Consider the following 25,986-nt stretch of genomic DNA (forward strand, 5'->3'; position numbering starts at 1 on the left):
TGAAAAAAAAGGGAAATTTATCAAACTGGTTCATAATTTTCTAATACTTCTGCTTCCCTTGTTCTTCTTCTCATTGGTCTTCTTCCTCTTCTTCATCTTCTAGTTCTTCTTCTTCTTCTTGTTCTTCTTCTTCTTGTTCATCCTGGGTGCAAGTAAATTGTCCCAATAATGACACATCGCATGGCTCCTCGATAGAATCAAATGAATCCTCAATTGTTGGTGATTCAACATTGGAGCACGACCGGTTTTGACAATTAGTGCATGCTACCGAACAAAACAGTCCAACTTTTTTGCAACCACATTTAGCGCTACATCCCTTTTTACAGTTGCAAAAAATTGTGTTCAGGAGTTTTTCCGGCGCAGGGGGGAGTAAAGTTTGAATTGGTTCTAATGAACTGTCGACTAATTTCCATCCCCAGTCTTTTGGATCTAGCTGATAACCAAGCCACACTTGAACTTGGTAATATACCCGAAAAAGATGTTAATGAGCAGCCGCTGAGGTTGGAGGAAGACAAGATAACTGCACTTGTTTTTTGTTTCGAATACTTTTAAAAAACATGCATATCGAAACTTATTTAAGCACGTAGTTTTCTTAGGCGCTCCATACATAGAGAGAAGAAAGCTAAATCCGTTGGAAATAACTTCTTGTGGAGTTGAATTAGTTTTTTTACAAACTTCAGCACATTCAAGTAAATCTTATTTTTCAAACATTTTAAAAACAGTCGTTTTACCCCTCCTGAAAAATGCAGATGTCGTATCACAGCCAGTTATTGCGTGTAAAAATAGTATATGATTTTGACATTTTGCAAAAGTAGATAAACTTTTCGATGAATATATTTCCGATTAGTGTTGAGCTTTTCCAGGTTTAAAAAAAAGATAGTTTTTTCGATTGGAGTTCTACCAGTGAGTAATACGAGCAAGTAGTCTACATCTTCACCTACAACAGTAGTTGTATTTGTTAAATTGAACTGCTCTATGGCTGTTTCAATTATCATTACGTCAGCATAATTATTAGCTTATTTTACCGATATATTTTCAGCAATAAAGTTATCTTTCAGCATTGAAATGAACCGAGATTTGTTGTGAGTATTTGCAAGAAATGTTGATGAAACCAAAGAGAACTTGCATAATGAAATTATTCATTTTATAACTTTATGCGAAAATTTGAATAAACATTTGAAAATTTGGTGTCATCCAGGAAGTAAAGGCAACTTTTGCCCATTTTTAACTTTACGGCAAGTATATTTGACGATACAAATTTCTAATGCGTCAGGCGAGCGGTCTTTTTTTGGCTTTAAAAAGAATAAAGATACATATATCGAAGGTCAAAGGGTCAAGAAAACCTAGACGCATTATCACTATTGTATTATAAAAAATTAAGAAATGGAGCAACTGAATTTTGATAGTATTAATATGACAGTTTGCTAATGCCTTTTAGTCAAGAAAAAAAGTGAGCAAATTTTTAGAATATTTTTTTTTTGTTTTTCATGTGTTGTTCTGTAGAACTTTCTGTTTTTTTTATATTTTTAAATGTATTTTTTGGAATATTTTTTACGTTTGCTATTTTTCTCGTTTGCTTTAAAAAATTTTTTAAAATTTTTAAAAATGTATGGGTTTTACAATAAACGTTTATAGTTAATGCAGGTTAATGCATATGTGTTTTTTTGTTTAACCTTCGGAGTACGAAGACTGGGTCAAGCGTGACCCGAAATTCAGTTATTTCTTAATATTTTATGAAATAATGTTTTTACAAATCCGATTGATCGTAAGTTCTCCTTATTTGTTTCAATCTATTTTTTCGTATATAATTCGTGAACATGCAAATTACAGTTTTTCCTCTACGTAACATCTATGATGCCGGGTCAGTCCTGACCCGGTCTTCGGATTTCGAAGAATATTTTCAATATGTTTGTAGGTACACGTAAATCGCAGCCGTCTCTGTTTACGGGTATACGTACAGTGGAACCCCGATAAGTCGGACTCCGATAACCGGAAGTCCGGCTAACCCGAACCGATTTTCATCAGACAAAACAAACATTTTTTCACTTTGACCAAGTTTTTTACCAAGAAATAAACAATACTGTATACAACTGTACTTAATTTAGATGTACATATTGTGCATATTTTATGTACTTCATGTTTTTGCAATTATAATGGAGTTTATCTGTAAGTATATTGTGTTTTATTAATTTTTACTATATTCTCCGGTTAACTCGGATTTTCGATTACTCGGATCGGCCGTTGTCTCGATTAATCCGACTTATCGAGGTTCCACTGTATTAAAATATATGGCCGGAGCAAATTTACCTATGCCCGTTTTCTGTAAGGTATTAAAATCTGGCCGCCGGAGCGAACTAGTATATGCCCATGAGTAACCATCTTAAAAAATTTAAATACAATAATTTAGGATTTTCTTTGTTTTTTGTTGAATTAAAGATATTGTTTAATAATACTGACTATTTAAAACATCCTTATAAATAAAATGAGAATGGGTCACGCTTGACCCATCTTCGTAATCTAAGTAAGTCAAATAATCTCCGTACTCCGAAGGTTAAAAACATTGACAAGGTATAGCAATGAAGGGGGCCCCTAAAAGCCCAAAGTTAGGTTAAACCGGCACTGGGTTGCCCGATCTAATCTTGTTCTAACTATAATTTATAAATTTAAAAATGACATTTTTTTGACCCGGGCGGATATTATTTCAGATTTTTTTGATCATTCTAAACAAAAAAGGTCTTTTGTAATTTTTTTCTAAAGTTGATCGTTTTCGAGTTATAAACAATCGAAAAAAGAACGAAAGATGGCAATTTTCAAGGCTCAAGAACATAAGTAAAAAATATCATTTTTATAATCATCAAGTACATAAATTCAAGTTGAAACCTTTTTCTGTCAGGTCTGGATAAAAATTTTAGCCATGTTTTATTCTAAAACATATTTTTCAACTGTTAATGAGGAAGGTATCTTATGGGAAGACGAGCATTAACAACTAAAAAACAATGTTTTAGAATGAAATAGGTCCAACAGACTTATCAAGAACTGATAGAAAATGGTTTGAACTTGAATTTAAGTACTTCTTAATTTCAAAAATAATATTTTATGTTTTTGAGCCTTGAAAATCGTCATATTTCGTTCTTTTTTCAGGTTTAAATTGTTTATAACTATAAAACGATCAATTTTAGAGAGCAATTACAAAAGACCTTTTTTGTTTAGAATAACCTAAAAAATGTAAAATAATATCTACCCGGGCGATTTTTTTTTTATTTATAAAAAAATGTCATTTTTTAATTATTAAATAATTATAGTTAGAACAAGATAAGATCGGGCAACCCTTGTTTTTTGTAATTGTTAAGATGCTAAATTACATATCCAATAATTTTTATCCATTAAACAGATCGGTGAAAACCTTATATCGTATCTTAAATCTTAGACTATAAGAAATAATCAGTTACATATTATACAAACCTGATCCAAATCTGGTAATCCGGTAAGTGCACAGTTTCTAATATTGTGCGATTCTTGATAATTATTAATATCACAACGAGAATGAAAGTGGTTCGGCCCGAATGGTACTCCTGGATAGGATAAAGAACCAGCATCAGATGACTTTCCTCCGGTACCATTACCAGTAATCCCCGACATGTGGTTAATGACAACATCAACGTAGATTCTGTGAAGAATAAAAAGTTGGATATTATGAAAAAATTAACTGGATGATAAAAAAAAATTTAAAGCACTCATGGGAGTGCCGACAGAAGTGAAAACTTCTTAGAGTATATAAATTACGAGCTCAATGCTTTTTCCCCATCCAAAAAGAAGTGCTATACCTATACCTATACCTATATTATATACGCGTTTCGTACGTTCTATGCTACTTACGTATACATACACATGATACTATAAATAAGAAGATTATTGCGCATCCTGAAGGGAGGGGTAGTTGTGACGCAACTGGAGATCGGCACGTTCGTAATGGTTCGTAACGTCCGATTAGTTTGAATCGTTCGCGGTTGTAAGATAAGTGTATTTTATATTTTATCTTTGTAAAAGTAAGATGTCTTTTATAAACAAATAACACAAAAAAGTCGTTTAATATTATTTTGCTAATTGAATAATTCCTTGACAGAATGCATACAAATCCCATTTAACTTTAACAAGAATTCACGTTCAAATTGGTCTCCAGTTAAGTCATCATGTGCGAACTCGGACGTATTTGGGCTACGGGAAGATACTATCTGGTTATTTTTAGTATCATGTACATACACACACATAATTATATTGGGACCGTGAAAGTTCGGCAAAGCGACCTCTATTTCTGCGCTCTGTACTTTTATTCGCACTTTTAATTATATTGACCAATTATATTAGTCCTGGTTGCTGGATAATTGTCAAGGCCATAGTCCAAAAAAATAATAAGAAGAAAAAATAAGATGCAGGTTATGTTATGCAAACGTAAACAATTGTATGTAGTAAATAAAATTAGTTATTAAAATGCAGTACTGCAAGCAAAATACAATTAATTAAATTTACCTTTATATAATAATTGCATATCATATCAATATTGTGGAGCAATATAAAATTTTTCTGCTTCAATGACAGAAGGTATGAAATATACGTCAATTTGACAATTTCAATTGACAATATGAATTATTTAAGATAGTTGCAATATTTCTCCGCGACTCGCGCACGGTAGTTTCTCGTTTCCCTTCCAAGTACTTGCACACCGCGAATACGCACGAAATTTAGTTCGGCAAAGTGATGACGGTGGCAAACTCGATATTTTTTCCCATCTAAAAAGTGCACAACGTCCCTAAAGAAATTTTCATTTCAAAAATTTATTTCGCCGAAGCGATGACGGTCGCTAATTCAACATTTTTTCTCCATCTAAAAAGTGTATAACGTCCCTAAAAAAGTTTCGCTTCAAAAATTTATTTCATCGAAGCGATGACGGTCGCGATGACAGTCGCTAATTCAATACTTTTTCATAAAGAAGTTTTCACTTCAAAAATTTATTTTTGTCGAAGCAATAACGGTCGCGATGATGGTCGCTAATTTAATACTTTTTCCCCATCTAAAAAGGACAAAACGTCCCTAAAGAAGTTTTCACTTCAAAACATTATTTCGTCGAAGCAATGACGGTCGCGAAGACGGTCGCTAATTCAACACCTACTTTTTCCCCATCTAAAAAGTGCACAACGTCCCTAAAGAAGGTTTGACTTCAAAAATTTAGTTCGTAGAAGCAATGACGGTCGGGATGATGGTCGCTAATTCAATATTCTTTTCCCATCTAAAAAGGGCACAACGTTTCTACAAAAGTTTTCACTTCAAAAATTTATTTCACCGAAACGATGACGGTCGCTTATTTAACACTTTTCCCCATCTAAAAAGTGCATAAAGTCCCTAAAGAAGTTTTCACTTCAAAAATTTATTTCGCCGAAGCGATGACGGTCGTTAATTCAATACTTCTTCCCTATCTAAAAAGTGCACAATGTCCTTAAAGAAGTGTTCACTTCAAAAATTTATTTCGTCGGAGCAATGACGGTCGCGATGACGGTCGCTATTTCAATACTTTTTCCCCATCTAAAAAGTGCACAAAGTCCCTAAAGAAGTTTTTACTTCAATAATATTACTATTATTATACGTACATTATAATAAAATACGTACAATATTTTTTTCGTCGAAGTGATGACGGTTGCGATGACGGTCGCGATGACGGTCGCGAAATCAATCCTTCTTTCCCATTTCAAAATAGGTTTTACATTTATTTTAAATTTAAATACATCTATACAATTTATGTATATATACACATAATATAGATACGTACAAAATTTATTTCGCTGAAGAGATGACGGTCGCGAAATAAATAGTTTTTCCCCATCCTAAAGTTTCACATTTATTTTAAATTTAAATACTTTTATACAATTTATATATACATACACATAATATACCTATATATGTACAAAATTTATTTCGCTGAAGAGATGACGGTCGCGATGACGGTCGCGAAATAAATCCTTTTTTCTCATCCCGAAATAGGTTTTACATTTATTTTAAATTTAAATACTTCTATACAATTTATGTATATATACACATAATATAGATACGTACAAAATTTATTTCGCCGAAGAGATGACGGTCACGATGTCTCTTTGGCCTTCCTCTCCTACTCCTTCTACGAATCTGCACTTCAGCTATTCTTCGTATTGGGTGATGAACGTCTCGACGTTGAACATGACCAAACAATCTTAACCTATGCTCTCTCATTTTGGCATCAATTGGTGCTACACCTAGACTTCCCCTAATATACTCATTTCTAATTTTATCCTTCTTTGTCACTCCACTCATCCATCTAAGCATTATCATTTCCGCCACATGCATTCGTTGTTTCTCTTTCTTTTTCACTACCCAATTTTAGTTAAAATTTAAATACTTCTATACAATTTATATATACATACACATAATATACCTACATATGTACAAAATTTATTTCGCCAAAAAGATGACGGTCGCGATGATGGTCGCGAAATCAATCCTTTTTCCCCATCCTAAAATAGGTTTTACATTTATTTTAAATTTAAACACCTCTACACAATTTATATATACATACACATAATATATAGCATAAGAAATGACGGTCGCAATGACGGTCGCGATGACGGTCGCGATGACGGTCGCCAATTCAACGCTTTTTCCCCTATCCAAAAATCGCACAACGTCCCTAAATAAGTTTTCACTTCAAAAATTGAATGACATAAAAATCAAAATTGGACAATCAATAAGAAATATAAAATAACATAAGACACCTAAAACACCACAGAAATTAGAGGATTATTTCAGTCAGATGACTTTTAAGAAGTACAATTTTACCCGTAAACCTAGCAAAAAAAAACAAACTAGAACGCCATGGGCATGGATAGTGTACTGATATTTAATACTATATTTTGAACGATTTTTGCCAATATATTACTATTTTAATAAAAGAAGGAAAATCAGAAAAAACTAACGGATAGCTATTTAATATTTTTTATTTAATGTGCATTAATTTACTTTACCTGACTCCTGCGTTATTACAACGTCGTACCATATTCGCAAATGCAGTTTCATCTCCAGATCGGGTAATGAGTTGATAGCTTACTGGTTGATATCTTTCCCACCACGGTCTGCCATTTACTACACAATTCTCATTTGGTGGAGATACCTAGAATAAGATTTACTATATAAAAGTGTACCATTCTGCATTATATAAACAGTTTATTTATTTAAACCAATAAATTATTTCCGAGGACATTCTGCCCTCGTGGCTTTCCCAGAACATTGTATTTAGTAGTCTTTCATCATTAGTCCTCAGTACATGTCCTATCCATATTATACGATTTTCCTTGATGTATCGTGCTATTTTCGTCTCCTTGGAGAGCTTGGATTGGTCGTGTCTTGCTCTCCACTCTCCTGTTATCTCATCACTCCAAGGCCCAAAGATCGTCCGGAAAATCTTTCGTTCTAAGACTAATTCTTGTGCTGTTTCAAGCTGGTTCAGTGTTCGCGTCTCACTTTCATACGTTATTATGGGGCCAACTACAGTTTTATATACCTTTATTTTAGCTGTCTTTGAGTGTAATTTTCATTTAAGAAGCGTGGCTAGTAACCCTCTATTTCCTGCCGTGATTCTATATCTACTTCATTTTATCATATCTGTTTTCGGCTGTTATCACTGCTCCCAATTATTTGAATTCTTTGACAAATTCATAATCCTGTTCTAAATGTTTTGTCTAATTCCTAGTCTTGGATTTTTGATATCTACCATGCACATACTTGGCCTTATCTTCGTTAACCATAAGGCCAATTTCCCTGGCGCCGCTTCCAAAAAGAGTAAAAACTTTTTTCGCATCTCTGGTGGATTGTGCAATTGTGTCGGCATCGTCAGCAAAAGCTAACAGTATTTTCGATTTCTATACAGCGATTTCTATGTCATACGCTTGTTTAAAATCTACAAAATTTGATATGGGAAAACAAGGGGCTGGTTGTAACACGGGGAAGTAGTAATAGGGTAGTCAATGAGGGTATTTGGCTCCGAATTCCATCCTACTAAATCCATTTACTTGATATTTTCACAGTAAGTAGGGAATAGCTCAAGAAACAAAGTCTACCCTATGACGATGTGCGCTTTTATCTTGGGGTGGTTCCCACCCCTTCTCGGGGGTGAAAAATGTTTTGGTTAAAATAGCCACGGAAGAGGCTAGAGGACCTAACTATAAGCAAAAACTGTTCTATAATTATTTTTTAAAAACTCAGTACTTTTTGAGTTATTCGTGGTTGAAAATTGGCCATTTTCATTGAAAAATGACACCTTTTCGGACAGATTTTTGCGAATACCTTAAAAACTATGCATCTAACAAAAAAACTATATAAAATATTTCTGTAGGCTTTAAAAAAACAAAGAGATTTGTTCCTTCATAAATCTTCTAGTTAAAATAAAAAGAGGGATATGGTAGGTAAGAAGAGTTTTTGCCTAATGCTCAAATCGGTGTATTCAACTTAAAAAACAGAGAAACTGTCGATTTTAGGTGTATAATGATACTAATGCTTGAAAAGACCTTTAAAATGAGAAATACTAAATCTCGATTACATTCACACTAAGCGAGATATTTCCCAAAAATTGATGACTAATATATTTTAAGAAGAAATGAGAAGTTTATTTAACCCCTCATTCATCAGAATTTAAATACATTGTTTTCCTTCTACAATACTTTTTATTATAGTGTTATTTCTATGTTCAAAAAGTTGGACTGGATTAAAATGAATGTTTTAAAAAAAATAAAATCAAATTAAAGAGCGCATTTTTAAATTTTCTTAAAAATTTTCCTTTCCCTCCATGTAACTCGAAAAAGATAAGTGATACGAAAAAAGATACCACACAAACATGTAGGGCTTCTTCAGATAAAAATTTTCTTTTATTTTCTATATAAATATCTAAACGCAAAGGTGCACATGATTTCTACATACACATCTGGGATAATCCAATCAGATTTCTAGTTACTCCCATTTTTACCGTTACCTTTCACAGTGTATCGCTGTTTAGAAAGTCATACGCTTGTTTAAAATCTAAATTTTGTTCTATAATTTGTCCTTTTTTTTTCAAAATCCATTCATTTAAACCCGTCCAACTTTTTAAACATAAAAACAACACTATAATAAAAGGTATTGCGGAAGTAAAACGATGCATTTACATTTTGGTGGATGGGGGTTATAACTACTTCTCATTTTTCTTAAAACACATTAGTTATCAATTTTTTTGCAACATATCTCGTTTAGTTTTAATGTAATGGACCTTTAATGTAGCTCATTTTAAAGGCCTTTTCAAGCCCTATAAAAGGTATTAGTAGCATTATACACCTAAAATCGACCGTTTCTCTGGTATTTCAAGTTGAATACACCAATTTGAGAATGTACCAAAAAGCAAACTATTTTCACCTACCATATCTCTTTTCGTATTATGACTAGAAGATTTATGAAGGCAAGTGTCTCTTTGTTTTTTTATAACCTACAAAAATGTTTAATATAGTTTTTTTAGTTAGATGCATAGGTTTTTAAGCAAAGTATTCACAAAAAACCGTTCGAAAACGTATTATGTTTCAATGAAAATGGCCAAATTTCAATATCTCAAAAAGTATTGAGTTTTCAAAAAAAAAATTATAGAACAGTTTTTGCTTAGAATTAGGTTCTCTAGCGAATTCCGTGGTAACTTTCACCCCTAAATTTTCCACCCCTAGGAAGGGGTGGAAACCACCCCCAAGATAAAAACGCACATCGGCATAGGGTAGACTTTGAATTAGGAGATAAGTAGAGGCTAGACCCGAAATTCCATTAACATTCATGCAGTAGGATAAAATTCGGAGGTAATATCCTATTCTTGCTCCCACTGACTGGCGTATAACACGACTAGGTTTTTTGAATTTTTTCAACTTATTTAGCTGACTCCTTCATAGGCAACTTCTCGCCTAGCCAGTCATCTGCCGATAATCGTAAATAGTGGGTGTGTGCTGCACGTGCCTCATTTTGGCCAAGTAAATATAAAATTTGGCTTTCGTAAAAATTTGGTTAGCGCTTATCGCTCTTGCTTTAAAAAACTAAAAGTTAAAACTTTCCGTGTTCATTTCTTTTCTAAGTTTAGTTTATTATATTTTGATGTTGCTTAAATGTTACGATTAGGAAGTTATTTTTACAGTTATTTTAATAAATATACAAAAGTTTGCTACGGGGTTTGTTGTAACAAAACCTTGGAGCTTGTTGCAACATGTTACAACTTGCCCCGAAAATTACTAAATTTGTGATAAAAAATATTCAAGCTTATTATTGAAACTTTTTCTTCCAGAATGAGACAATATAAAAGAAAATCAGAATGAGCAACTCAAAGCCAGGACGTCTACTAGTTTGCTTTAGTGGAAGTTTTAGATAATCCATATAGCATAGTGCAAGCAAGTAAAACTTTCGGCCTGTGTCATGTATCTCTATACCGATATATAAAAAAAGAACAATGAGAATCTACAAGTGGGCTATGAGTAAAAGGGCTAGGACAGTTCTGGCTATTTTCCCATGTAAAATCCCATAAGAAATCGCTAAGGTCCGTTCTGTTCATTTTGTCTCGTTTTGTAGTGAAGGCCTGAAGGCTCGTAGACCTATTCAAGAACTGTTCAGACCTGTTCAAAACCTGTTCCAGAGCTGTTCAAGGCCTGTTCAGACCTGTTCAAGACCTGTTCCAGAGCTGTTCAAGACCTGTTCAGACCTGTTAAAACCTGTTCCAGACCTGTTAAAGACCTGTTCAAGACCTGTTCAGACCTGTTCCCCGTCGCGCCTCCACCACAAAACGAGACAAAAATGAACAGAACGGACCTTAGCGATTTCTTATGGGATTTTACATGGGAAAAAAGCCAGAACTGTCCTAGCCCTTTTACTGCTATGCTAAGCCAAGACTAGTTTTTGCACCCAAAGAAGAAAGTAGAATAACTTCGTATATTCTGACGTGCACTAAAATATATTTTGGACTACTTCCCATGGCAATACGAAAATTAGCTTACCAATCTGCCATGCAACTCGGTGCTAAACAACTTCCTTCTTCTTGGCATCAAAATTACACTGCTGATCCAGATTGGTTCCAAAATTTGATGTGTATAAATCCACATTTATCTCTAAGAATACCGCATAAATAATAAAACTGCATCAAGCTTAAATATTTGATATTTTGATAAAAACTAAATATTTTATAAAAAGTGTACTTATTTTTGTTAAAACACTGGAAAATACAATTTTTAATTCTTAATTTTCGTACTGTTACAACCTGTGCCAATCAGTGGCGTAACAAACTCCATCGTGGCCTCCAGCAGAATTGGAAATGGGGCCCCCTTTAAAAAATGATCAATGCGAGTTATGTAACAAAAACTTATATGTGTTATAACCCAGTAAATGAACGTAAAATACGGCGATACCGTGTAGTTTTCAGTGTAACCAGCAAAGTGGTCAGGTCAATACTTTTTAAGTTATTTTCGAGTGAAAATGTTTATTGTTCAACAAAAAAACGTTTTCAGACGGTATTTCGTAAATAACTCAAAAAGTAAGTATTTCATTGAGAAAAATATTCTTAATAAAAATAAAGCTTCCAAGAATTAAGCAAAATGAAGTCTATCGACTCAGTAAAAGTCGATAGACTGTAATTCATGAAAAATTGTTCTTCTTCGTCAAATTTCAAATCGAATATTTCAACGTGAAATAACCAAAAAATGAAACACTTTTCGGGGAAAGTCATTAAAACTTTTTAAAGTGTTTAAAAAAACTTTATTTTTATCTTCTATAAAAGTTTCTATATAGCATCAAAACTAGGCGAGTTACGCTCAAAATAAAGTTAACTCCTGTTTTTTGGTAAGAGAAAGTCGTGAAAATCTCCTCCTATGTAGCACCCCAAATGAAACTACTCATTACCAGGGGGGCGGGGGGAAAGCCAGTTTTGTTTTAATTTGATTCAGAGTTGGACCAACATCTACAGATAGCTATTTCTGCATCTTATGCTTCATCAGTGTAGCTATGCAGTCCTAACTCTGAAACAAAAATCAACAAGCCTACTTTTTAAGGGAAATCACCGCGATGCAGTAATTCCACCTTTGAGATGCAAAACAGCGACAAAACTAGGAAGACGACGAAAAGACCAGATGCAAAGTTTACTGTAATAAAACAATTAAAATAATAGGAAAAAGTCTAGGAAAAATGCCGAAAGACAGTTTTGAATACCTACTCAAAAATCTGAGTCAAGAAGAACAAGGGGGAAAGGCAGTTTTGTTTTAATTTGATTCAGAGTTGGACCACCATCTACAGACAGCTACACTGATGAAGCATAAGATGCAGAAATAGCTATCTGTAGATGGTGGTCCAACTCTGAATCAAATTAAAAGAAAACTGCCTTTCCCCTTTGTTCTTCTTTACTCAGATTTTTGAGTACACGAAACTGTCTTGCGGCACTTATTCCTAGACGAAAAGGGAGTAGATACATGACCGTTGTCCTTTCTACTTTCTTCTATATTCGTCGTCTCTGTGCTTATAAAGCCGGAGATTCAGGATGTAACCAGAAAGCAGTTTCTTTCGATGAAAAGTATTGGATTTAAAATATTGTTTATTGTTTTATTTCAATTATTTTAATTGTTTTATTTCAGTAAACTTTGCATCTGGGTCTTTTAGATGTATTACTAGTTTTACTAGAGATGTCGTTGTTTTGCGTCTCAAAGATGGAATTACTGCATCGCGGTGATTTCCCTTAGGCTTGTTGATTTCTGTTTCAAAGTTGGGACTGCATACTCATTACCGCTTTACAAATTACTTAACATTTTTTTACAACCGTGTTAAAAATGCAAATTTTAGAACTCCATAGGAGCGTTAAAAATGATACTTTAAAGCACTAGTGTTTTAAAAATTTTAAGGCACTGCAGTTAAAAGTGAATTGTCAAATTGTGAAACGTCAAAATATTTATATTTCATTTATTAATAGTACAACTTGCGCAATTTTAAAAAGGTGGTTTAAAAGGTTTTTAAAATTTAATTTAAACTGTATTATTGCATTTTTAACACGTTCGTAGAAAAAGAAATTTTAAATTTGTTAGAATATACAATAATAAAAGTAAGATGTTATTCTTTATGATTTACGTAGTGACAGTATAGGCAGTTTTGATGTAATGTCAAGAAAAATATAAAAATGGAATGTCAGTCAAGTTAAAGTAAAAGTCTTTGTAGATATTGTCCTGTAATTGAGAATGAATAAATTATAATTATAATTGTTGATATATAAGACGTTTGTAGAAAAAATATTGTATGATGTACATGTTAAAAAGTATATTTTTAAGGTACTCATGTGAATTGCAGAATTCGCTTCGCTCATTCTGCAAACTTTCACATGCGTGCCTTAAAATTGTACTTTTAACACTTATATCATAAATAACTATTTATATGACCTGTAAAATTCACCAGTTCAAAGTGCTTATTTTTGAAATGGTTCTAGTTGAAAGGGCTTGAATGAGTCAATAATCACGAGTGTACGCAAATTTTGAACAGCTATATCTTAACCAATTTTTTTCTTAAAGAACAACAAAATAAAAGCAAAATATTTATAAAAACACAACCTACATTTTTTTACTCTCTGAGATTCTTCGTTCACTAATAAATTTTAAGTTATTTTGAAAAAAGGCCATTCTCCAAAATATTTTTAATATAAAACCAATTTTTTTAAAAATAAGAGCTTTGAAGGTCAAACTCACAGATCATATAAACAGTACATTTATACAGGGTGTTTCATTGGGAAACGGAAGTACTTTAACGGTGAATAGAGGTCACTGAGCCGGTTCTAGATATACTACATTTTTTGCCCTACCGACTTTTATAACCGAGTTACAGGGTGTTTTATCGATTTTGCCCATTTCTTTCCTAAGCCATAACTTTAGAACCACCCTGTATATTTTGTTGATATTTGGTACACATATGTCTCATTAAAAACTCATACGACCGACATACTAACCATAAGAAAAATCCATGTCCGGATTAACAAAAAGTTATAAAGAAATTGTGACCTTAAAACAACACCCTGTATATTCAAATTTTGAAAATCTGTTTGCATATTTGAAAAGAGCACAAAAAGGTAAGTTTAATGGATTGATTCAATTTTTCGGTCAGACAATTTTATGACTTTAATTTTGAAATTATATTGAATTTTTTAAGAACTCTGACATTAAAAAGCAAGTATTATTAACTTTTAGTTATAAATTATTAAATTTAATGAATAAATACTCATTATAAAAATAATCAATACTTATTTACCACATTGGAGCGACCCAATTACTAGTGACAAGAAAAATCCAGGTCTGGATTAACAAAAAAATATAAAGTAATTGTGACCTTGAACCAACACCCTGTATATTGAAATTTTGAAAATTTGTCTGCGCATTTTAAAAGAGCAGAAAAAACTGTGATTAAACGTTCATTTTAATTTTTTCGCCGTTGATTTAATTACTTACATCAATTTTGAAATTATCTTGACATTTTAAAGAACTCTGAGATTAAAAACCAGGTATTATTAACTTTTAATAATTTAATATTAATGAATCAATACCTATTTTAAAAATACTTAATACTTATTTACTACGTTGCCTTCATGGATCCTCTGGACGTAGCTGTATGCACATCATTAAAAATTAAAATTGCGAGAATTGGAATATTTTAATGATCTAGTAAAGAATTGAAAAACAGCTATATCTAATAAAAAAAAATCGTTTAAACAATTTAACAATTTAACATAAATTAAAAATATTTGAAATATAACAGTTGCTCAACATGTCCACCATTTTGTTCAATGCATTTCCTTGCTCGTTTTAAAAGATTTCGAATTGATTTTCTAATTACCTTGGAATTGTGCTTCATTTTTCTGGCAGCTTCTTGTGACCTTGAGAGAATTAATCAATATGATTTCAAAATTGCCGTAATTAAATTATCTGCGCAAAAATTTGACATGCATCTTTTAACGCAGTTTTTATGCTCTTTTAAAATACGCGAACAAATTTACAAAATTTCAATATACAGGGTGTTTTTTCAAGGTCACAATTACTTTATATTTTTTTGTTAATCCGGACCTGGATTTTTCTTGTCATTAGTAATTGGGTCGTTCCAATGTGCTAAATAAGTATTGATTATATTTAAAATGAGTATTTATTTATTAAATTTAATAATTTATAACTAAAAGTTAATAATATCTTCTTTTTAATGTCAGAGTTCTTAAAAAATTCAATATAATTTCAAAATTAAAGTTATAAAATTGTCTGGCCGAAAAATTGAAGCAAACCGTTAAACTTACTTTTTTGTGCTCGTTTCAAATATGCAAACAGATTTTCAAAATTTGAATATACAGGGTGTTTTTTAAGGTCAAAATTACTTTATAATTTTTTGTTAATCCGGACCTGGATTTTTCTTATGGTTAGTATGTCGGTCGTTTGGGTTTTGAATGAGACATATGTGTACCAAATATCAAAAAAATATACAGGGTGGTTCTAAAGTTATGGCTTAGGAAAGAAATAGGCAAAATCGATAAAACACCCTGCAACTCGGTTATAAAAGTCGGTAGGGCAAAAAATGTAGTACACCTAGAACCGGCTCGGTGACCTCTATTCACCATTAAAATATTTCCGTTACCCAATGAAACACCCTGTATAAAGTAAATGGTAAAATGCTAACGATTAATTTTATTTGGAGTGCTAAGTAGGAGAAGATTTTCACCAATTTTTTCGCCAAAAAAAGGGGCCAACTTTATTTTGAGCGTAACTCGCATAGTTTTGATGCTAGAAACTTAAAAAAAAATAAAAATAAAACATTTTTTCTAAACATTTAAAAAAGTCAGTGTTAATGAGTTTTCCCCGAAAAGTTCTTCAATTTTTGGTTATTAGGCGTTGAAATATTTGATTTAGAATTGGACGAATAAGAACAATTTTTCATAAGCTACCTACAACTTTATTTTTACTGAGTCAATAGACTTTATGAATACACCATTTTTTTGTGTTTTTATAGCTACATTTTTGCTAAAAATATTTTTTCGATTATTTCATGCGTACGAGATTCTAACCAATACAAAGCTACAGAAATAAAAATTAAAGTAATAATTTTTGATAATATCCTGTCGTCAAGCATTACGTCAGATGCCCTTCGTTACTATGCAAAAGTAAACATTAAGTGACATTAATGGCAATTAATGTTTTAGAACTTGTCACAGATAACATCAAGAAACACGTTTTTACAAATATTCAGGTGAAGTTACGAATAAAATATTAAGTAAAATGATTTAAAAAGACAGTTTTTTTCATGAAATAATCTCAGCGAATTTCCCTTGATCTCTAAAATTATTATCGTTGTTGCCCTCGTGCCAGTTTGACATAATTTCACTCCCCTTTGGGTCGTGAAATTAAAACTGTCAAAGTGTCACTCGAAAAACAAATCAATAATTTTAGAGCTCTCGTGCAATTACTACTGATTTAATTCGATAATATATTTTTTTTTGAGTTATTTGCGAAAAACCGCCTGAAAACGTGATTTTTTTGTTAAAAAATAAATTTATATATATTGATATAATAATTTATATATAATATAATTTTATTAATATAAACATTAATATATATAATAATTTATATAAAGAAACTTTATAGGACAAAAATTGTTTATAATTAGTAGATTTATGCATTTCCGGGCTTATTTTAAACGTATGTTTTTCACCCCCGAGAAGGTAGGTTAAGTAGAACCTAAATCCAAATTGTCAAGCAAATCCGTCGTGATGCTGATAATTACACTCCAAAACAGTCATTTATTGGGCTATTAGTGTATTCATGCACTGTTTATGACAACTTACATTTTTCATCTTTATTGGTATACAATAAAATAGACCAAAGATTAATAAACGATTACAGTACTACATAGTATTATTCTGAGATTAACAACTTTCTTCGTCCACTACAATCAGCGAATATATCTACAATTTTATTAATTCATATATCTATCTGATCGGCAACTTCATTTTTAATACTACACTGCTTAAAAAACCTTGCGTATGTATGCGTAAAATAATATAAAAATAACACATTTTTACATATTGGCCCCTTACGACAGATGGGCCCCTGACAGATTGGACCTCCCCGCGAGATTCATGCTGCGGGGGCCTCTGTTACGTCTCTGGTACCAATAGATGGTACCACTAGCCCCAAGGTTTTGTTACAACAACCCGAAGTGAAGAGTCAGTAAGGGTAACATTGTACTTTTTTAGAAAAACGCTGGTTGATTAGTAAATTCCAGTCATTTGAACTCTTCTTCAGTTCAATTTTATTTAGAACGAGTTAAAGTAGCGTTGAGTGTTTAATTAGTGATAAATTGGGAGAATCGCTGTCAAGATCATTTTATGAAAATTATTACAACTAGCCGCCTGCTCACCTACATCTAAATTCTAAAACTTCCCCTACATCTTTTTCTAAAATTTATCGCAAGATAAAGCGGTGTTATCGAAATGCCTCCCACTTTTTCAGGTAAATATTTTCGTACATGAAATGCCTCCCAGGTACAATTGAAATGCCTCCGTTTCGTTAATCATTTAGGCTGATATTTTGTCTATTTAATGTCTGTATAATGATCCAATGTTGCCAAATCATAATTTAAATAGGTAGTATCTATCTATTTTGATTTTTCTAATTCTTAATACAGTGTACATAAAATTTGTTTCACATTAACATTTCACAGTACGACATATTATTTCTTTTTAGAAAAGAAAGTTGTTACCCGACAATTAGTTCAGAGAAATAAGGAAAAAAATATCCTGTTGGTGACACAACCCCCTCCAGGCCGATACCAAACTTTTTGAGTGGTATGGACATCTATAAGAATAACTTATATGTTTCCTGCAGTCGATTTTGATGATATAGGTACATAGTTATAAACAAATGAAGATAAAAAACGGTAAAAAATTTTCGGTTTTTTCGTCTATTACCAAAAAGTTAAGCGTTTTAAACAAATTTGAGAGTAAGAAACTCATAAATCGTAAAAAAAACTTCAATATGGCGTTCGCTGAATATGTATATCCTTATTAATCTCTTGCTTAGAAAATTGCAAAATAGATCATGAACTTTGAGTTTTTATAAATATTCATAACTTATATAAAAATTAACTTAGAGCCTTCTTATTAAACGGAATGTTGAGACTTCTGCTGCTTAAATGATACCCTAAATTTCAAAGCAATTGGTCAAATAGTTTAAAAGTTATTTAATTTGTTTATCCCAAATTCATTTTTTTGCAACACTATAAGTCAGAAAATGATAACGTTACAGTACTACTTTGGGTACTTTATGAAAGAAGAAGATTTACACAATTAATTTAATTAAAAAAATGACAAAAAATAATTCTAATTATTGCAAAATTATTTTGCAAGGACATGTGAATTAAAAAAAGGGGGGGCTAACTTCGTCCCTAATTGTCCTAGGACAATTGTTATTCTTTCTAAATGTGTATAAAAATTCAGTTTTTCTAAATATGAAACACTAATTTTTCTACGGGTAACGGTTAAAAAGTTATTCTAATTGTTTATAAGTAAGCAAAAACAAAAAATCGACATGTTTTTGCAAAATAATTTTACAGTGTTTAAAACTACTTTTTGTCATTTTTTTTAATTAAGTTAATAGTATAAATGTTCTTCTTTAATAAACTGTCCGAAGTATTACTGTGACATCATAATTTTCTGACTTACTTATAGTGTGGCAAAAAAATGAATTTGGGAAAAACAAATTAAATAACTTTTAAACTATTTGACCAATTGCTTTGAAATTTAAAATATAATTTAAGCACAAGAAGTCTCAGCATTCCGTGTAATAAGAAGGTCTTAACATAATTTTTACATAAGTTATGAACATTTATAAAATCACAAAATGTATGACTTATTTTGCAATTTTCTAAGCAACAAATAAGGATAGACATATTCAGCGAACGCCATACCGAAGTTTTTTATTTGATTTATGAGTTTCTTGTTCTCAAATTTGTTTAGAATGCTTCACTTTTTTGTAATAGACGAAAGAAGCGAAGATTTACCGTTTTTTGATTTTCATTTGTTTATAACTATGTATATCATCAAAATCGGCTGGAGGAAACATAATATAGGTTATTAAATATAGATGTCCAACTACTCAAAAAATTTGGTTTCGGCCTGGAGGGGGATGTGTCACGGGAAACATCTTATTTCTCTGGACTAAATCTAATATCCAGCTTTTCTGGGTAATTCCAATTCCGATTATAATCTCTTCGATATTTATAATTTCATTTTATAATTCGATAAATAGGTACGTTTACCTTAATCTTTTTGTTTGTTTATATTCTCTGGGTATTTTCTGGGTAATTCCAATTCCGATTCTAATCTTTTCTTAACGATTCCATGAATAGGTATTTTTACCTTAATCTTTTTGTTTGTTTATATTCTCTTTTGTAAATAATTGTGCTAATGGGCTAAATGTTGTATAAATACATACGTGAAAGTTTATTAGTTCCTGCATCAGTCAGTTTGTCTAATTCAAGCTTGTCAGTTCGTCGATTTCAAGATCAAATTGTGTGTAAGTCATAACGTCCATTATTAACAATGGGATCAACGATAAGTGTCAGTCAAAAGGGCAAACCTTTACTGTCAATTGATGGTTTTACATTCGGTTTTCAAAAAATGTTGGCCAAAGATACAGTAAAACGGTGGACATGTACCTCCTAAAAAGCCTGCAAAGAATTTGTGAAAACACAGGGATGTGAAAATACGATAATTGAATCAATATTAGATCATAACCACGAGAAGTTGTCTGCCGAAGTTTACAATAGAAAAGCCGTAAGCAATTCAATAAAAAGCGCAGCCGTGGAAGATCTCAGCGAAAAACCAACGAAGCTCATCTGTAAAGAACTTAAGAAGATAAATATAGAGACATTTACTATCAATGATATCAATAGGGAGAGACAAAATTTATATGCTAGAACCACATATATAGAAAGGTTCAAGCACTGATATTAGCCCCAGAATACCAGAAAAAAGGTGTTGACTCAACCGAAATTACGCATTTTCTTATTTATATTTTTGGTCTTTCATTCTTACATCCTGAAGATGTTACCGATTTTTTTGCTATAGATTTGGCAGAATTTAAACCAGTCGATGAAAGAGTCACCCAGTTTTGTGATTGTCTTGTTGATAATTACATATCTGAAAATTCGACATTTCCTCCACATCTTTAGGCTGAGCACTCTTCATTCTTACAAAGAACCACAAACCCATGCGAATGTTTTCATTCTAAGTATAATTCTTCTTTCTACTGCTCTCATCCTAATATTAATAATTTTATTGATATAATTTTACAATTTCAAATAAATACCTACATTAAAATGAATTCTGTTTCCACACCAAAAAAAATTGTTGCGTAAAGTACAACAAAAATAAAGTTTCTAAATGAAAAAATTTTAGAAATAAGAAAATGTAAAATAAATAGATTAGAATTTGAAAGTAGTATCATATAAATTTAGGAAGAATATTTTGTAATTTTATATTTCTATACACATTTTGTAATATTTTCCAAATAAGTTTTTTGTGATGTTATTTTTAATAAATCTATAAAATACTTATTATATTTTTGTATTTTTTGTATTATTAGTAACAAAAAATAATGGTTATTATAAAATATATTATAATGGTTATAAAACTAATTATATATGTATAAGTTAGTTGAAATTTATAAATACCGCCTAGTGTCAATAATGTTAATACATAAAGGCTGAAAATAAAATAAATTAAATAACACAATACCAATTTTGCCAAAAATTTACAAAGGGACGAAGATGTGGCAACGTCTCACCTTCACATAAAGATTAGAAGCAGGTAATTTATTTAAAGCTTGGGAGGCAATTCGTATGTGACCATTTTAGCGACAGGTAAGAAATCCTTTTTCGGGAGGCATTTCATATGCGGCCAGATAAAGATCTGTCCTCATGTTGACCTTCCCGGTCAACCGGTGATTAAATTACAAAAAGGTTATTAAAAACAGATTACATAAGTAATGTAATTTATGATAAAGAATAGATATAATTATTTAGAATGATGTAGGAAGGTGAGATGCAGAAATCGTACTAACTGCTCCATATTAAATTTTTGTACAAATGCCCGCTTATGAGAATACCTCTTAAAGGAATATCCCGATTTAAGGAATATAAACTTTAATAATCGATTATTAGAATATCCCGGTTATAGGAATACTTTTGATTGGCACGAAGGCTATTCCAATAAGCAGGTTCGACTCTATATATTCTACGTTTATCTGATATAGTACTCCGAAAAATCCTTTAATATATTATTATAAAACTAGAAAGTAACCTATTACTATACTAAATTTTAATTCAAGAAGCAGTAGAAATAAACAAACCAAGACACGTTAAATGCTACCAGGAGCACTTCCGAATCACAATTTACAATGTATAAACTTTGGGACTTAGAAATCATGATTTGGGATTTACAATGTATATACATTGTAAATTATGATTCGGGAGTGCTCCTAGTAGCATTTAACGTATCTTGGTTTGTTTATTTCTACTTCATCTTGATTTTAAATTTAGTATAGTTATTGTCGGTCACTAGTAACATTGAAGTATGATACAGCTTTAAAAAATGTAATACCTGTACTCCAGCAAATCCTTTCGGTCCCAAGAAATTCTCACATTCATTGGCAATAGCATCCCAGTGCCATTCAAACAGCTGTACGATCGTGTTTCTTCCTCCAGCAAAGTGATTCTTCTTCTGTCCAATTACATTGGAAACAGTAAAACTTAAAACGCAAAATACTATCACGTATGTTTTCATACTGACTATTCCTGCCTTAATCAAATTCTTCTACCGAATAGTCATTACATTCAAATACTGTTTTATTTATACGTTAAAACAGCCAATTAAATTTTTATCGACATGAAGATGTGTTTTTTTTTTAATTATTTAAATTCTAGATAATTTCAAATTCAGATGTTGCAAATTAATTACATATCAGTAGTGTTTAAAGATTCTTATTATAGGCTATTAGTCACTTTTAATGGATTATCTAAATGGTTTTTAACCTTCCGATGACCAACCTTTTTTTTTTGTTACACGGATGACCAAGGGGGGGGGGAATGACCCCAGGTTAAAAATTTCAAAAATGATAATTAACAAAAAAATGAAGTTTTTTTTTATTTTTTTTGCATGGACTTTATGTCATTCAGCCACTCACAACATGAGTATTAGTGTCATGTGTAGTGTGTATGTTGAGTAAGTGTCTTGTTACTTTGCAAAGTCGACGTCATTAGCGTAAAACTACTTGGAATTACACATAATAGACGGTATTTTACTAAACACCAACTTCAGAATATATTTTTTATTCGTTAAATATAGGGAATTTTTTTTATTTAAAAATATAAGGATATCTAGAATGATATTAAAGGCAAATAAAAAAATACTGAGTTAAAAATTGAAAATACTTTTGAATTTATTAAAGAAAAACATACGCTGTGGTCGCAATTTCCCCCGCTTGGTCATCCGAAGGTTAACAGCGGCTTGTTTGTAAATATTAAAACACTGTTGGTACCTAAATTACCAGAGAACTGCAGTTCTCGCCAGTGGCGCACAACCCTCCTACACGCGACACTATATTTATATACACGAAATTTTCGATTTTCTAAATCTGACTGAATTGAAAATTGGGCCAACTCCCATCTTAAAGTTCAGGAAAAGACTCACCCATTCATATGTCAACCATCCATTTCGGTCTAAGTGTGTGGATTTTACATCCCTTCCTATTAAGGGTCTGTTTTTCGTTCTTGTCCCCAAAACTCTCATACATTTCGAAAATTTAAGTCCGACCTTTACGGCTTCTGAGAGTACTGATCATTACCTTTCAAACGCATGTCAAACTTTGAAAACCGTTTATAAAATTCAAAAGTTACCGAGCTCGGAAATATTACTCAATTTCTATTTAAAAGAGGGAAAATGTTTGTGAATATGTATGTACAAAAAAAGTTGAGTCCCTGAATCTTTACCCGTGCGTCATCATTTAAAGTAAATCATACGAAATAGGTCAATGATAAGTCGGAAATTAAAATTTACTAAACGCGACAGCAAGTCACTTACTGTCACTTGCTGTTGCGTTTACTAAATTTCAATTTCCGACTTATCATCGACTTATTTCGTATGTTTTAAATGATGACGCACGGGTAAAAATTCAGGGACTCAATTATATGTATGTATGTAAGTATGTATGTATGCATGTGAGTGAAAAAGTTAAACCAATCTGCATTTTTTTTCTGTGTTTAAAGAGGGGGGTTTTAAGGACCGATTAAGAACCGGTGTAGTTTGTGACTTTTGACCACCCATAAGCCAGCTACAGGACTTAGTAGGTACAAAACGGCCTATCTTTTGGGGTATATATCTTCGGTTCAGGAAGAGACAAGAGAATCGCAAATACCTACATCAAATCAATAGTTTTGAGTTAAGCTTTCAAATGGTGTTCAAGCCGTCAGAATCAGACATAAACACGACTCAGTATAGCCGAAAAACTGAAAAACTAAACTTGGAAAATGTTGGGTTTTTTGAATTAGTCAAAATTTCAACCGACGAATTCGCTAATAACTGAGCATTTGTAGGAGGACTCTAGACGCCTCTAACGGTGTATACCTCACATCCGGGAACATTCGATATTTTAAGTTATAGGCTTCATAAGTATAATCAATTCTATTTCCTATGGGAAAAAACGGTTTTTCAAGCTTAATAATTCCTGTAATACCTTCAGTTATCATACTTGACCTTAGATGCATCAGATACTACTTGTCAATACGTTTCAAACTCATGTTTAGTGTTCAAAATGGGTTAAACCGTTTAGAAATTATTAAGCTACAAAAGTATAATCCAATTATCCATTATTCTCGAAATGGTTTTTGTAGTTGTAGTGGTTACGACGCTAAATTTGATCTGGCAACGGGGAATCCGAGTTCATTTACCGGCCATCCCAATATTTTTTTTCAATCTCTTTCGAATAGAAAAAAAAATGTACATTCGATGGATTTGGGAGATAACGCTTAACGTGTAATCGAGAAAGATTGCATTCAACTTCATACATTTAATTTATAAATAACTTTGAAAAACTCCCGATGCAAGAATAAAAAACGGCTAAACGCCGTAAAAATGAGTGGCGCATACAATATTCCAGTTACAAAAGATCTGATATGAATATTACGTGGCGCAAAAATGTATTTTCATTTTGATGCAAAATAAAATTCTAGTTTTATTTAAAAATATTTTTCCATAATATTTGCTAAATTTACTAAAGTAAACGCGCCACGAAATAGCTTCAAAATTCAAACTGTATTACTCTTTTGTGGCGCGTTTTACTTCAAATTGAGCAAATATTATGGAAAAATCTTTTTAAATAAAACTATAATTTTATTTTGCATCAAAATGAAAATACATTTTCGCGCCACGTAATATTCATATCAGATCTTTTGTAGCTGGAATATTGTATGCGCCACTCATTTTTACGGCGTTTAGCGGTTTTATATTCTTGTAATTCATTATACGCTTGGTGAAAAGTCGACCGAAATTATTATTGTACTAATATTTAACTAACTTCAACAAATAATATTACCATTCAGTATAATCAAATAATTTCTTAATAGCTCTGCCATGTTTTATTTATTTAACACAATTACTGCAATTCTTATTGTAGATGGGGTACATTGCAGATACGTAGGGCACCATGACCATGTACGCCAGTCAATGGGAGCAAGAATAGGATATTACCTCCGAATTCTATCCTACTGCATGGATTTTAATGAAATTTTGGAAATAGCCTGTATTTATCTCCTAAATCAAAGTCTACCCTATGTCGATGTGCGCTTTTATCTTGGGGGTGGAAAATTTCTGGGTTAAAATAACTACGGAAGCGGCTATAGAACCCAATTCTAAGCAAAAACTGTTCTATAATTTTTTTTTGAATTCAACCGTTTTTGAGTTATTTGTGGTTGAAAATTGGCCATTTTCATTGAAACATAACACCTTTTCGAACGGTTTTTGCGAATACCTTAAAAACTATGCATCTAACTAAACAAAATAAAACATTTTTGTATCTTATAAAAAAAACAAAGAGATTAGTTCTTCCATAAATCTTCTAGTTATAATACAAAAAGAGATATGGTAGGTGAAAAGAGTTTGTTTTTTTTTGGTGCATATACAAATCGGTTTATTCAACATGAAATAATAGAGAAACGGTTGATTTTAGGTGTATAATGCTATCAATACCTTTTGTAATGCTTGAAAAGGCCTTTAAAATAAGCAATATTAAAGGTCGATTACATTCAAACTGAGCGAGATATGCTGAAAAAACTATTGATGACTAATGTATTTTAAGAAAAAATGAGAAGTTTAATGGATCACTTTACTTCTACAATACCTTTTATTGTAGTGTTATTTCTATGTTCAAAAATTTGACGGGTTTAAAATGAATGGTCTTTAAAAAAATAAGATCAATTTATAGAGCGCATTTTTAAATTTTCTTAAAAAATTTCCTTTTTCTACATGTAACCTGAACATTATAAGAGATAAAATAATGAAAAATAAAAACAAATTTTTTACCTAATAAAATCGTAGATTTTTGTGTGTTATCTTTTTTCGTATCTCTTATCATTTGCTAGTTACATGGAGAAAAAGGAAGATTTTTAAGAAAATTTAAAAATGCGCTCTATAATTTGATCTTATTTTTTTTAAAAACCATTAATTTAAAACCCGTCCAACTTTTTGAACATAGAAATAACACTTTAATAAAAAGTTTTGTAGAAGGAAAACGATGCATTTAAATTCTGATGGATGAGGGGTTAAATATACTTCTCATTTTTTCTTAAAATACATTAGTCATC

The 25,986-nt window shown here is 31.6% G+C and overlaps 1 protein-coding gene across 1 annotated transcript in view; it reads right to left on the reverse strand.

The window, feature by feature from the left end:
- LOC114328463 (alpha-amylase-like) overlaps nucleotides 1-21,963 on the reverse strand; it is a 45,091-nt gene extending 23,128 nt beyond the window's left edge. The window contains exons 1-3 of the mRNA XM_028277322.2: nucleotides 21,731-21,963; nucleotides 7,050-7,195; nucleotides 3,463-3,667 (exon numbers count right to left, since the gene is read on the reverse strand). Of these exons, the coding sequence (XP_028133123.2) occupies nucleotides 3,463-3,667; nucleotides 7,050-7,195; nucleotides 21,731-21,913 (534 nt within the window). The 5' untranslated portion in view covers nucleotides 21,914-21,963. The remainder of the gene's footprint in view (nucleotides 1-3,462; nucleotides 3,668-7,049; nucleotides 7,196-21,730) is intronic.
- Nucleotides 21,964-25,986: the final 4,023 nt, after the last annotated feature.

The sequence above is a fragment of the Diabrotica virgifera genome, chromosome 5, assembly GCF_917563875.1.
Source record: "Diabrotica virgifera virgifera chromosome 5, PGI_DIABVI_V3a".
NCBI lineage: Eukaryota > Metazoa > Arthropoda > Insecta > Coleoptera > Chrysomelidae > Diabrotica > Diabrotica virgifera.